This window comes from Podarcis bocagei (genome assembly GCF_964188305.1).
Source record: "Podarcis bocagei genome assembly, chromosome: 16".
Taxonomy (NCBI): domain Eukaryota; kingdom Metazoa; phylum Chordata; class Lepidosauria; order Squamata; family Lacertidae; genus Podarcis; species Podarcis bocagei.
Window position 1 is genome coordinate 5848093 of NC_138142.1, and position 13579 is coordinate 5861671.

Sequence of the window (13579 nt, forward strand, 5' to 3'; positions counted from 1 at the left end):
AGGGATCTTGCAACCTTTGAGATTTGGTACTGGGTCCAGCTTCTTGGGTTGCTGCCATCTTTAGGGATTTTGTTTTATGGGCTTGCATGGAAAAGCCTGTATTGATAGCAGTGGGGAAGAGGTGAGGAGAGAGAGCGAGTCAACACATCTTGCATCTCAGTGACTGGAAATTCTCAGGCAGGCAATAGACGGTGTCCACCACACACACAGCTGTGCAATCTGCTCATTTCAGTGGAGGTCATGCAACATCAGTGGTTGGTGGGTTGAATCTGACATTTTTTTTAGAAATAGCGTGAATATCAAGAAGTGCTTCCTTATCGACACACTGGGCATTTGGACACTCAGTTACTCTCAAACTACATCTGTATACATAAGCTAGCAAGGTAAATGATCTTTGTGGGTTATGGGGTGAGGAGGGAGGCCTTCTAGCTGGGCAATTTACACAGTCAAAACATTTTATAGCAGAACTGTTCATTTTGGAGTTCTTATGGGTGGGGGAATAGTTGTTAACATTCCAAAAAGTGCTGGCACTTAACAACAACAACAACAACCAATCAGTGAGGCAGCATAAAAATTACTGGCTTTTGTGGTAGCTTGCTTCATACAGAAACATTGTCATGTTTTAGAATGTTCTTTATATCGAAAGCCCTGCTAGAAGGTGTAAAGAATTTTGTGGGTTTATTTCATTACCTATTGTTTTTCCATCTTAATGATTTTGTGTGTTGTACAGCAGTATCATTTTTCACTTATTTATTCCATCAGTAGCTATGGTTTGTACAATGTACAATGGTTTCATTAAAAAAATAAACTTTAAAGTCACAACACAAAATGCTGTGTGAACAATCTTTTGAATAAGAAATTAGTTGATTCAAAAGTTTGAGTGTGATAGCTTTCACGTGCTTTAGGAAAGGACTGTAGAAAGCAACATACAGCAACATTATTTGCATCCAGAATGTCCTAGATTCAGCCTTTGGCATGTTCGGCTGGGAAGGAACCTGGTCTGAAAAGCTGGTGCCATTCTGTGGATGGTTAACTGAGCTAGATGGGCCTGTGGTCTAGCTACATTAAGGCAGTTTCCTGCAGTCTAAGCACTTGATAGTAAGGCATTTATCCCAATGGGACTTCTGAGTAAACATACCTAGGTTCTCAGTGTTGACCAGGCCTATAAGGCTATCTGTGGGTTGGTGGTACAGATCACTCAAAGTTTTGTGGCACCTTGGCAGGCAGACAAGTCTTTTGTGTTGAAAGCTTTGGGGGACTAAAACTGGTGCTTTAATAAATTACCCTTTGAGGTGCTCTAAGCCCCAATGTCCCTTTCCTTTTTGCTGCAAATAGACTTAACAAGGCCACTTCTGTGGAACACTGTCCCATGAGTTGTGGCACAAACTTATTGACAACTGGAAGAGGTTGCTTTGCCAACACCACTTCTCCTAGTGAGACACTTAAATATTTTATTTAAGTTTTATATGTGCCAACCTTCACACAAGCATGCTTCAGGGTGATTCACAATAAAAAAATACAATAAAATAATGATAATTTAAATACTACAAATAAAAGCACCTTCCACATTCATAAGGGCACCAGGACCCATTCACACAGCAGAAATAAAATAGATGGAATTCTTTGGCCAGGCAAGATAGCTTATCCCCCACCCATAGGATCTTTTGCCCTAGGCCAGGGGTCTGCAACCTTTAAGACAAAAAGAGCCACTTGGACCCGTTTCCGAAGAGAAAAAACGGAGCCGCAAAACTCGTCATTATAAAAATAACTTTTTTGTCACTTTTTTATTATTTCTTTGTTTGACCCCTCAGAATTACTCCTTCTCATAGAAATAAACGTTAAATTAACAAGTTACCCTTTTTGTGTGTGTGTTCTTCACTCCCCTTCAAAACAGTGACCAGCGTACATGCCCCTTACAATGTAGTGGGCGGGCGGGCGGGAAGGTGACGTCGGGACGGTGCGTGACTAACGCACGCACCGCCCCCATGCGACGTCATAGCCAGTACAGCGCCCGCCACAGTGGCGAGTGTCGGGGCGCACAATGCGCCTCCTCCCCTCGCTAGTATCTGCCCCGGAGCCGCAGCAAAGGTGTAAAAGAGCCACATGCGGCTCCGGAGCTGCGGGTTGCTGACCCCTGGGCTAGGCCAACAACCTTCCTGTGTTATAATTTAGCTGGTGCCTTTTTTAATCTGGCTGGGTTGTGTCTCACTGAGGTAACATTCACACCATGCATTAAAGGTGCTATGATTCCACGTTAAAGTGTTCCCCCAGAGAATTCTGGGAGCTGTAGTGAAGGGTGCTGAGAGTGATTAGGACACCCCTAGCTCCCTTCCAGAGCTAAAATTCCCAGTTTCCTGGAAAGGGGGGCCAAGTTGGGGAAAGAGAACTGTAACTTTAATGTGGAATCGCAGAGCTTCAAATGTGTGATGTGGATGGGGCCAAAGTCATACTTTGAGCAGACCCATTAAAATGGATGGCGCTAAGTTAGCACATTCTGCAGGCACATTCTCCCCTCCCTGCCTCAAAGAGCTCTGGGCATGGTAGTTTGCTTAAGGGCTGCTGGGAGCTGCGACCCCATGAGGGGGAAACTACAGTGCCCAGGATTCTCTGCGGTAAAGAATTGCTTCGAATATGCTTCAAAGGTTGTAACGCTGCGTGTCCTCCTATTTCAGTGGGGCTGCTGGCAATCATAGGAGCCAATTCCAATATAATATTTGAGGGGGCCGCCTCCCCCCCCCCAGTTGATGGACCTTGCCGTTCAAATGGGGTGTGTGCACCATTTCATATGCTCGATTATGTGGGGCGGAGTTTACCCCCCCAAAAAAACAATTTATTCAAGCTGCCCCCCCCCCAAGCCGGCAAGTGTGGCTTCCAGCCGCCTGTTTCCATCTACAGTCGCTTTTCTGGGAGTTGCAAATGTGCTTCTGGCTGGCTTGGGGGGCGGGGAGGTGATGGGTCCGCTTTGTTCGTGTTTCCCTCATGTGTTCGTGTGCTGTGAGCCGCCCTGCGATCCGCGGAGGAAGGGCGGCATACACAAGTCTAATAAATAAAACAAATCCCTCTCGGCCGCCTTGCTGCGTGAGGCGAGGACTCGCCGCCTGACAGGAACGAGGCCGAGCAGCCGGGCGCGCACAGCCGACGAGGCTCCCAGGCGCCCCGCTCCGCCCCTTCCCAGCCCGGCCGAGGTGGCGGCGGAGGCGGCAGGCGGGGCCAGGCGGGGCGGGAGGCGGCAACGGCGGGGCGGGCCGGCCGAGGAGCTCCACTCGGCCGCGCCGGGCCTGACGGGGCAGACAGAGCCGGCGGCGGCGGCCCACTTTCAGCTGCTCTGCGATGGCGGCCGGCGTGTTCCTCCGGGCGGGCCGCTTCCCGGGGCTGGAGGCGGCCTCTCCGGCCCCGGGGGCCGCGGCGCCCCTGTCGCGGCGGGCGGAGGCGGCCGGGCTCTCCTCGTCGGAGGACAGCGAGGACGAGGTTGGCGGCGGCGGCGGCGCCGTGTCGGCCCCTCGCGGGCGCTGCGGAGTGGTGGGCCGGCGGCGGGCTCCGGGCAAGCGGTCGGGCGTCGCGGCGCAGATCATCCACTCGGGCCACTTCATGGTGTCGTCTCCGCACAGCGAGCACCCGCCCAAGAAGGGCTACGACTTCGACACCGTCAACGAGCAGACCTGCCAGACGTACCGCTTCGGCGCGGCCGCGGGGGCCGGCGGGGGAGGCGGCGCGGCGGGCGAGGGCGGCGGGGGAGGCCGCCTCAGCATCGACGCCTCGCTCACCAAGCTCTTCGAGTGCATGAGCCTCGCCTACAGGTGAGGAGGGGGCGCCCGGGGAAGGCCGCCCGCATTGCATACCCTCGGATGGAAAGAGGGGGGATGACAATAATAATAACAGCAGCAGCAGCAACAACAATATAAATATAAATAATAAATGCCCCGCCCACCCGACTGGTTTGCCCCAGCCACTCGGGGCAGCTTCCAACACATATAAAAATGTTAATAAAACATTAAACGAGAGAAACCTGCCTGCTGAAGGGTGCATAGTTACTTATGGCCTTGGCTCAGGGGGTCCCATAACTCCAGACCCTCCAACGTTTTCCCTATGAAAATAGGGATGTTCTGAGGAAAAGAGGGTCATTGCGGGATCAAATCAGAAATCAGGATGGCTTCTGTAAATCTGGGGAAATAGGGACCCTCGGAGCGTCTGTTATTTACTACTGCTACTGATCTTATTTTGGCTAGTTGGAGCAAGCTTCGGTTTGTTTGTTGTCTAGTTTCCAGCCACCTTTTCTCCAAGGCGCCCCAATTTGATCCTCACAACAACCTGGTGGTGATTATTTATTTATTTCTCTCATAAGATTTCAGCACAGCTCCACGGTTAAATTTCTTTCTTTCGCAAAGCGGTTTACAAAAGGTAAAACGGTAAAACCGAGGGAAAACTCGCAATTCTACTGTGAAAACGTACAAAAGTTAAAATACTAAAAGTAGATTAAAACCACCACAACCTTTTAAGCATCCAGATAGGCTTGTCTAAGCAGCCATGTTTTTATTAGCCTCCGCAGTCAGAGATCAAAGTGCCTGCTTGATCTCAATAGGCAGGGAGCTCCAAAGTTTAGGTGCTGCTGCCTTAAACAAGTATTAAGTGGCACCTACAGTAGTGCCAATTGAAGTGGTCGAATGAGCAGCTGTGCGGTAGGCTAGGCTGAGAAACGGTTACTGGCCCACCAAAGTTGGCGATAATGGGGCTTGCTTGTGAGTGGATGTGTGTGCAGAAGGTGCAAGAGGCAGGTAGGGTTGGTGAGAGCATCTCCTTCTAATGCCACTCCTTCAGCATAGAGTCCAGAGTGCTGCCGCCCTGCATGCAACTCCCGTGGAGAAGAGTTAACCATGTCACTGGGCAAGCACTGGGCATGGGGTGTCCTAATCTTGGGAAGCGATTTTACTGGGGTTTTTTGTTCTGATTGATTGAGTGTGCTTTTTTGTATTAATAGGGTGCTCACTACTTCATAGAGAGCTTATGTATCAAAACGTTGGTTATAAATGGATACCAGATGCCATGCTGTGGTAAATTTTCAGCGTAGGAGCACATTGTGATTGCCTGTACAAAGAACGCCAGGGACTGCAATCCCCACCATCTTCAGCTGTTACTCTTTCTAGCTAGGGCTGATGGGAATTGGAGTCCAGTCTCGGCTTGATTATTTTTCTCATGCTCTCACTTCCTCTGTGCTAATGTGTTACAAAAAGTAGTTAAAACTTGGAAGCCTCATCATCACCTCATTCCCTTGCCTTCCAATTGCCCTTGCCCTCTGTCACATGATATCATTTGCCGTGTTCAGAAAAAAGTCATGGAGCTGTGCTTCCATTCTTCTGCACCATTGATTAATGCTATTAATATAAATGCTTAAAAAATAAATCCCACCCTTCCTGTAAAGACTTGGAGCATTGTTGCCCCATACTCGGCCCTTATGAGGTAGGATTATCCTCATAGCAACCCTGTGAGGTAGGTTAGCAGTGGCAGTTGATGAGCAGCGGAGAAGGCAATGGGGGGCCTTTCATAAAATCCATGGTCCCCAGCTCCATAATCCCCTCACCCTTATTAGCTGAACAACCCTCCCTATATAGACACATAAAAACAATGCATGTCATAAAAAGTAAGGGACGGAGACCTATAGAGATGGTGCCTGTCCTAACATCATATTCAAATTGTGCTTGAGTAGGGGCATTCAGATTCAAGTCTAAGGCTCTAACTCAGGCATAGGCAAACTCGGCCCTCCAGATGTTTTGGGACTACAACTCCCATCATCCCTGACCGCTGGTCCTGTTAGCTAGGGATGATGGGAGTTGTAGTCCCAAAACAGCTGGAGGGCCGAGTTTGCCTATGCCTGCTCTAACTACCCAGGAACTGTGAGGGGAAGATGTGTTGCACTGGAGAGGAAGCCTGTATTCTCTGGAGCAGGCTTCCTCAACCTCGGCCCTCCAGATGTTTTGAGACTACAACTCCCATCATCCCTGACCGCTGGTCCTGTTAGCTAGGGATGATGGGAGTTGTAGTCCCAAAACAGCTGGAGGGCCGAGTTTGCCTATGCCTGCTCTAACTACCCAGGAACTGTGAGGGGAAGATGTGTTGCACTGGAGAGGAAGCCTGTATTCTCTGGAGCAGGCTTCCTCAACCTCGGCCCTCCAGATGTTTTGAGACTACAATTCCCATCATCCCTGACCACTGGTCCTGCTAGCTAGGAATCATGGGAGTTGTAGGCCAGAAACACCTGGAGGGCCAAGGTTGAGGAAGCCTGCTCTGGAGGCTTGTGAGAGGGGCAAGTGGGGGCTGATTTAGTGTAGCAGGAGATGTTAAAAAAATGTACTGAATTTGTGTTGCAAAGAATGTGAGATTCTGTCTTCTTTTGCATGGTAGCAGTTTTCAAGTACGTATCAACAATTGTCTTTGGGTGTGACCCCAAATTAGCCAAAGTAGTTAACAGCAAATCTTCTTTGCAGAAAGAGCTATAAAAGTAAGTTTATGGTGGAAAATCTCAAGCTCCTCCAAGTCAGCATGTTGTTTTGGTTTCCACTCCTATTTTGCCCATTGCAAGAAAAGAGTGTGCTTTCTCTTTACCATGCTTTTTCCTTTGTATGCATTAATTCTTCTAATTGAGAGATTGAAGTGTCAAAAGCTACGTTGATAGAGGTCCAGAATTCCATGAGAGAATGGAAACAACTTTTGGGAATTTACATTACAGTCTGTTTTTTCTTGGGTAATTCTCCTCGTCTTGCCTCAGGAACATGATTTGCTCAACATTGCAATGTAAATTTGTGCTAAGCTAATTGGATGTGGTAACAAACGCAAGAGCTGCCCTGTTGGAGTAGACCAACGCCTGTCTTGTTCAGCATTCTGTTGCCTGCACAGAAGGTCTGTTGTCATACTACTATGAGCAAACTTTTTATAACTTTAAAACAGTGTCTGCTTGCTTTTTTTAAAAGCCTGCCATTAGACTGTCTGTTTCAGAAGTTGGAGCTGGCGCATAAACCAGTAATCTAGCTAGAAAAACAGGGTGTGGAAAAGGGCTATGAAGGGACCGGTGAACTTCCTTGCAAGGAAAGTTTATGTTTGGGGCTCTGGAGAAAGAGAACTAAGGAATGTGTGCAGCCACTATAAAGGTCTGTGTGCATGGTGTGAAGGAAGTGGATACAAGTTGCTCTTCCCGCAAGAGATTCGGAGCAGACAAAAAGCAATTCTTCACACATTGCAATCACAAGATATGGAGGTGGTTTTAAAAAGAGACGAGACAAATTCAGGAAGGATAAGGCTATCAATGGCTACTAGTCATAATGGCTGTGTGCCGCATTAGAGGCAGTTTACCATATTTTTTGCACCATAACACTCACTTTTTTCCTCCTAAAAAGTAAGGGGAAATGTCTGTGCGTGTTATGGAGGGAATGCGTACGGGTGGCATGCCTACGGATTTTTCTCCTCTAAAAACTACGTGCGTGTTATGCTCGGGTGCGTGTTATAGAGCGAAAAATACGGTACCTCTGAATACCAGTTGCTGAGGACCATGAGCAAGAGAGTGCTGTTGCACACATGGTCCCTTTGGGGGCTTCCCATAGCCGTCTTACTGACCACTATGGGGAAAGGGATGCTGGACTGGGCAGACCTTTGGCCTGATCCAGCAGTGCTGCTCTGATGTTCAAGACCAGTTTGTGGGGCTGCTTTCCAGGCAGTGAGTTACAAAGCAAACTTAGAATCATAGAATCATAGAGTTGGAAGAGACCACAAGGGCCATCGAGTCCAACCCCCTGCCAAGCAGGAAACTTGCTTTCAATAATACCAAAATACAGTGTGTCAGGTGGACTATTAGGGCTACAGCTGAATTTTGTTTCCAAGTGGAGCTAGTATTTCAGAAGAGAAACCGTCCTTTTGTTGTAGGAGGGACATGCTTCATTTTTCTAAGCTGTAGTACACAAATTGTGCATTGTGTGCTAAATTCATTCTGCTACAGTAATGAGACCTAGAAAGTATTTTATCTACCTCTACAAAGTATTGCAGGAACATTTTGTTCTCCTTGCCTTCACTGCCTAAAGATCAAAGTATCACAACAGGATCAAAGATTGTGACTGATCCGGATTAGATAGGTGTCTGTAGGCGTTCACAGTCTCACAATGCTTTGCAACAGTGATTCTCCCTCAGTTAAATGAAAACTTGCAAGATATTTTGTGACGGATTCTGTTAACTTCAGATTTACCCAAACTGTGCATGCATAGAAACTGTGTTACTACTTCCTTCCCTCCTATTATGGAAAAAGAGTGCTAGAGGCAAAGTAACGTTTAAGTGACACAAAATATTGTTAGAATGTTTTCCCTTCTTGTTCTTAACACAGGTGTGTAAATATTGTTTGTGATTTGTGTAAGCTCTTTTTAGAATATGCAGCAAACAGAAGCCTATACTGAGTTAGAGTAATGTACCAGGTTCATATAGCGAGCAGAAATTACTTTGTTGATCTATTTGCGTGCTTTGGAGGCGATCTTATCTGTTAAGGAGACTTTGCTTAAGATAGATGTGTGGCTGATGGTTATATTTTAGGAATGATGTTAACACTGGGATTAATCAGTGTAAGCCCTCTGAATCTTGTTTGTTGAGGTTGCTCAGACCAGGATATCAACAAAACCTAGCTCCTATAAATTTTGGGTTAAAATGATGTGTGAAATTATTATTTATGATTATTGTTGTTGATTTCAGTGCTGTGAGGGTGGGTTAAAAAAATGAAATGCATAACTTCCCAGAAAACAAGCATTGAGGCACCTTAAAGACTAATTGCTTATAGCCATGGTCATAAGAAAATGAAATTCAAACCATATATATATATATATATCACTCAGGATAACACTTCATGCAACTTATGGAAGTGGCCTGTTGTCCACAGAAGCATATGCCACAATAGTTTCTTAGTACAGACCCTTTGCTGTTGCAGCTTCTATTGTTGTATTCCAGGAAATTAGAAAATGGGTAAAATACTTTAATTAGATCAACATTCACTGGGTAAGGATATGTAGACTCTTCACAGGTTTGCATACTAACCATTGACATTGTTGTAATATAATATTACCATGTCAGTTTTTTATTTGTTCAACATGTGCAGAAAAAGGCACATTTACTTTACTCTTACCCCCCGCTACCTTTACATTTTTATTTGGAAACAAATTCTTCAGAGCTAAAAGGCCAATGGCTCCGAAATGAACGTTGATAACTTGTCATGCCCAATTGTTGCTGCCCACAGAAGCTTCAAGGTTATGCTTATTCTTTTAAAATTTATCTTTACATAATTTCCAAGGAAGTAGATTTCAAAGCTGAATCCTGTACTTAAATAAAATATATAAACAGAATGAAAATATCACATTCCCCCCCCCCCCATCAGGTACAAACAAATCTGGTCTTCCAGGCCTTAGAAGTCCTGGTCTGAAGTCTTCAACTTTATGGAGGTTTTCAGTATGAAAGCTGTGTAGGATAGTTTTGCTTGCATGCAGCTGGCCACTTGGAGCAAAGAAGAATTGCTTTCAAGTAGTTTGGTAGGGAAGTATCACAAAGGCTGATTGTGTCTCTTTTCCCTTTTCTTCTAGTTAATAAATAACTAGCATTTAGAACTATATGGAATAATAGAACTACAGTGGTACCTCAGGTAACATATGCTTCAGGTTACATACGCTTCAGGTTACAGACTCCGCTAACCCAGAAATAGTACCTTGGGTTAAGAATTTTGCTTCAGGAAATTGTGCTCCAGTGGCATGGCAGCAGCAGGAGGCCCCATTAGCTAAAGTGGTGCTTCAGGTTAAGAACAGTTTCAGGTTAAGAACGGACCTCCGGAACGAATTAAGTACTTAACCCGAGGTACCACTGTAGTGACTTTTTTGTGTGTGGTAATTTTTGTGAACTTATTTGTAAGGCTGCTACAGCTTGAGGCTAGTAGGTAAGATAAAAAAGAACAGTCTCTTCTTGTTCCTTTTCCTGTGTGCAGTTTAGGAACAAGGCTGGATTTGGTATGCTGCATCTTTTACCCTGTAAAAGGAGCAGCTTACCAACCTTAGCCCTGTAAAATGTACAGAAGGGGGATTCAGCAGTAGAAAAGCAAGGATAATGGTCTCTGTGAAACCAACCATTGGATCATGTGGTTTGTTATCTCCTTCTGGTGAAGGTGAAGGTGAAGGTAGTGCTGGAAAAATTGACTGACACTTTTCCTGCCTGATTAGCCAGTTTACCTCTGGGAAATTAATCTGTCATTAACAGACAAAGCATTAACCCCTGAAGTGGGCAGTTTTTCACAGGAAGTGGTTTGGGAAGCAGCCCAAAAGACTAGCAGAGCATTTTATTTGTAGTAAATATTTTTAAAAAGATAATAGAAAGCAGCAGATCTGACTAAAAGGAAAGAAAGTTGATTGCACTGTTCATATTACATTTTTGGGGTATGAGAAAGTTATCATTCTACCTTTCAGTGGTTGGAGTCTGTGCCAAGCAAGCATTAGCCTTATTGTTGCATTTATTTACTTTGGGTACATTTGTACCTACCAATCTCTCACCAAAGAGCTTAGAGCATTCGATTGGGATTCTTTATTTGTCTCATCCAGCTGTGGGTCAGGCTCGTTTCTGTGTTCCTACAGAGCTGGAACTATGGACTTGTTTATAGTGCATGTGAAATGAAAAGGCCTGCGTTTCTGTGGTTTAGGGTCCAAGAAGGGGCAACAGTGAACAAGAAGAAATGATTGTATGCTTCAGAAAGATTGTTTTCTATTAAACAGAAATTGTGTCCTTCTGTAAGAGCAGTTCATCAATGGGCTAAGCCTCCTAGAGACAGTGCATAATCTCTCTTCATGGACAGTTTGGACACCCGTTTGTTGAAAATGCTTTATGTACAGAAGGTCCTGTGTAGGACAGAGACATGCACTGGATGATCAGTTTGCATCCTGCCTAGGATGAAGTGCTGTTGACAGTTCCATGCCTGAATTCCTTGCAGCCCGATCATCCAGAGAATCCTAAAGTAGGATTTCAGCCTGCAGACTCTAGATACCTCATACACATCCTGTTTCTATGCTTCTTTACACGGAACCAAGGGGACGCAGGTGGCATTGTGATCTAAACCACTGAGCCTCTTGGGCTTGCCAATTGGAAGGTTGGCGGTTTGAATCCACACAACGGTGGTGAGCTCCTGTTGCTCTGTCCCAGCTCCTGTTAACTTAGCAGTTTGAAAGCATGCCAGTTCAAGTAGATAAATAGGTACCGCTGCGGCGGGAAGGTAAACAGCGTTTCTGTGTGCTCTGGCTTTCATCATGGTGTCCTGTTGCACCACAAGTGGTTTAGTCCTGCTGACCACATGACCCGGAAAGCTGTCTGCGGACAAACGTCAGCTCCCTCAGCCTGAAAGCGAGATGAACGCCACAACCCCATAGTCGCCTTTGATTGGACTTAACCGTCCAGGGGTCCTTTACCTCTACCTTACCTTTTACATGGAACCAAGTCCTCCTGACCTGAGTTTGATGGGATTGAATCCTTGGCATGAGAACACAGCATCAAAATTTTGAGCAGTATCCTCCCTGTGGATGAAGTGGCTGCTTGAAAAGGAAAAAGTTGCGTAACACAGGAATCACAACATTGTTTATTGAAGCTGTTATATCCGCTGTAATCGACATGTTTGCTTCTAGTGGAGCTTGTCATTCCATATCATTCCAGAGCCCATCTGTTTTCAGACTACAGTATGAAATGAAAACAGTAGTAAATGAAAATGGTGCAGTTAGGTAATTTTAGACTCTGGACTTGATTGCCTTATTGGAATGCCCCTCTTCAGACAGTAGGTGGGTATTACTTCACCACTGTTGGAAACTCAGATATATATAAGCTAGGCAGCAAATGGCTCCTTAAACCAGGGTTTCAGTCACCAAAATGGAATGCCTCGTTCCCATTTTTTGGCCAGATGACTCAAAAGTTATATTTTTCAATACAACTTTTTGGTTCCTGAAATTCATTCTGATTGTGCAGATAAAATAAAATGAATAAAATTCTACAGGATGTGTTGCTAGTGTGTGAGAACAGTCAAGATCCAAGGATCCCCAGGCCAGGCATGTATCCCCAGATGGTGGAGATGTCAGGCCCGGGCATCTTCATTTGGTTGCAAAGTGCGCCTGGGGAATTTTGAATGCTGACTTCACCTACTCCAAAATGGCAGCCTTGCTGTGTTTGGGGTCCCACCTGCTCATTCTCCTAAGTAGGGTCTTGGACTTCTGCCCCCAAAGTCTGGTACCACAGGGTTTGCTGTTGCTGAGTTCCATTTTGCATTGCTGGGGCTGCTCCAAGTGTTTTCTTCCTGCTTGTGCAATAGTTATTTCCCAGAACTATTAGCAGGCAATTTTTTTGCATTTCCTTCTGGGAGGAGGGCTCAGTCAATACTAGCATATTGTGAAAATATAGGCACTTCTGTTTCTGTAGCTACACAGATGATTACTATTAGAATTGGAATAAGCATAATCTGAATGTTATTGCTACATGTCTGCTACATGCTGCTGCTACATGTCTGCTACATGCTGCTGATCCCTTGCAAAATTCATGTTGCTGAAGCATTTACAGGAGCTCTCCTTGAGTTTTTTCCTACAGTTTGTTTCTTGCAAAGGAAAAAAGAAAGTACACCCTCCTTGAATTCTGTGGTTTTATGTATCAGGGCATAATGACAATCATCTCTTCCTTAGCAGGTCTTAAAATTAGGTAAATACAACCTCAGATGAATTACACCATGCCTTTATTTATTTAATAGAAATAAATCCAAAATGGGTAGTTAGAGAGACACTTCAGTGGGTATAGGATCAGATAGCTAACATTTTCATGTAAAGTCTGCATATGTTCTTAGTTGGAATCCTTTGTGAAAGTACCTGCTTGTGTGCTGACAGAACTGCCTGCTCTCTCTCCCAATGGCAGAAAAGTGTTGCTCTTGATAGGGTGCTTGTGGATTGTGCTGCTATGCTAAAACAAACCAAGGCAAGAAGTTCACAATACTACATGGGCTGTGTCCCTAGCAGCAGGTCAACAAAGGCTGAGAGGTCTGCGTTGCATTCTTTAAGCAAGGACTTCTCAAACTTTACCATCTCAGACTTAACCAACCAAAAACAAACCGTTGCCTGTAAATGGATGTTAAATGTCTTCTCTTTTCTCCACCTGCCTTCCACCCACTTGCTGCTGATCCCTTGCAAAATTCATGTTGCTGAAGCATTTACAGGAGCTCTCCTTGAGTTTTTTCCTACAGTTTGTTTCTTGCAAAGCTTATCATTCTGTAAATAGCCACAGTTGAGAGAAAACATGGGGTTTCAGATGCACAATTACACTTGTTGACGTTCATCTAAAATTTTTTGGCAGGAAATAATAATAATAATAATAATAATAATAATAATAATAATAATAATAATAATAATAATAATATTTATATCCTGCCCATCTGGCTGGGTTTCCCCAGCCACCTCTGGACGGCTCTGAGCAGAATAGTAGAAACACGATAAAACATCAAACATTAAAATCTTTGCTAAGCAGGGCTGCCTTCATATATATCAGGGGTTGGCAACCTAAGGCC

At 45.1% G+C, this 13579-nt stretch overlaps 1 protein-coding gene across 2 annotated transcripts in view; it reads left to right on the forward strand.

Moving 5' to 3' along the window:
• Positions 1-3305: 3305 nt before the first annotated feature.
• The window catches only part of MLXIP (MLX interacting protein), a 56494-nt gene continuing 46220 nt past the window's right edge, over positions 3306-13579 (forward strand). The window contains exon 1 of one of the 2 annotated variants that reach the window (XM_081174791.1): positions 3306-3797. In XM_081174791.1, coding sequence (XP_081030917.1) covers positions 3331-3797 — 467 coding nt within the window. In that variant the 5' untranslated portion in view covers positions 3306-3330. The remainder of the gene's footprint in view (positions 3798-13579) is intronic. The other variant, XM_081174792.1, reaches the window with a different exon arrangement.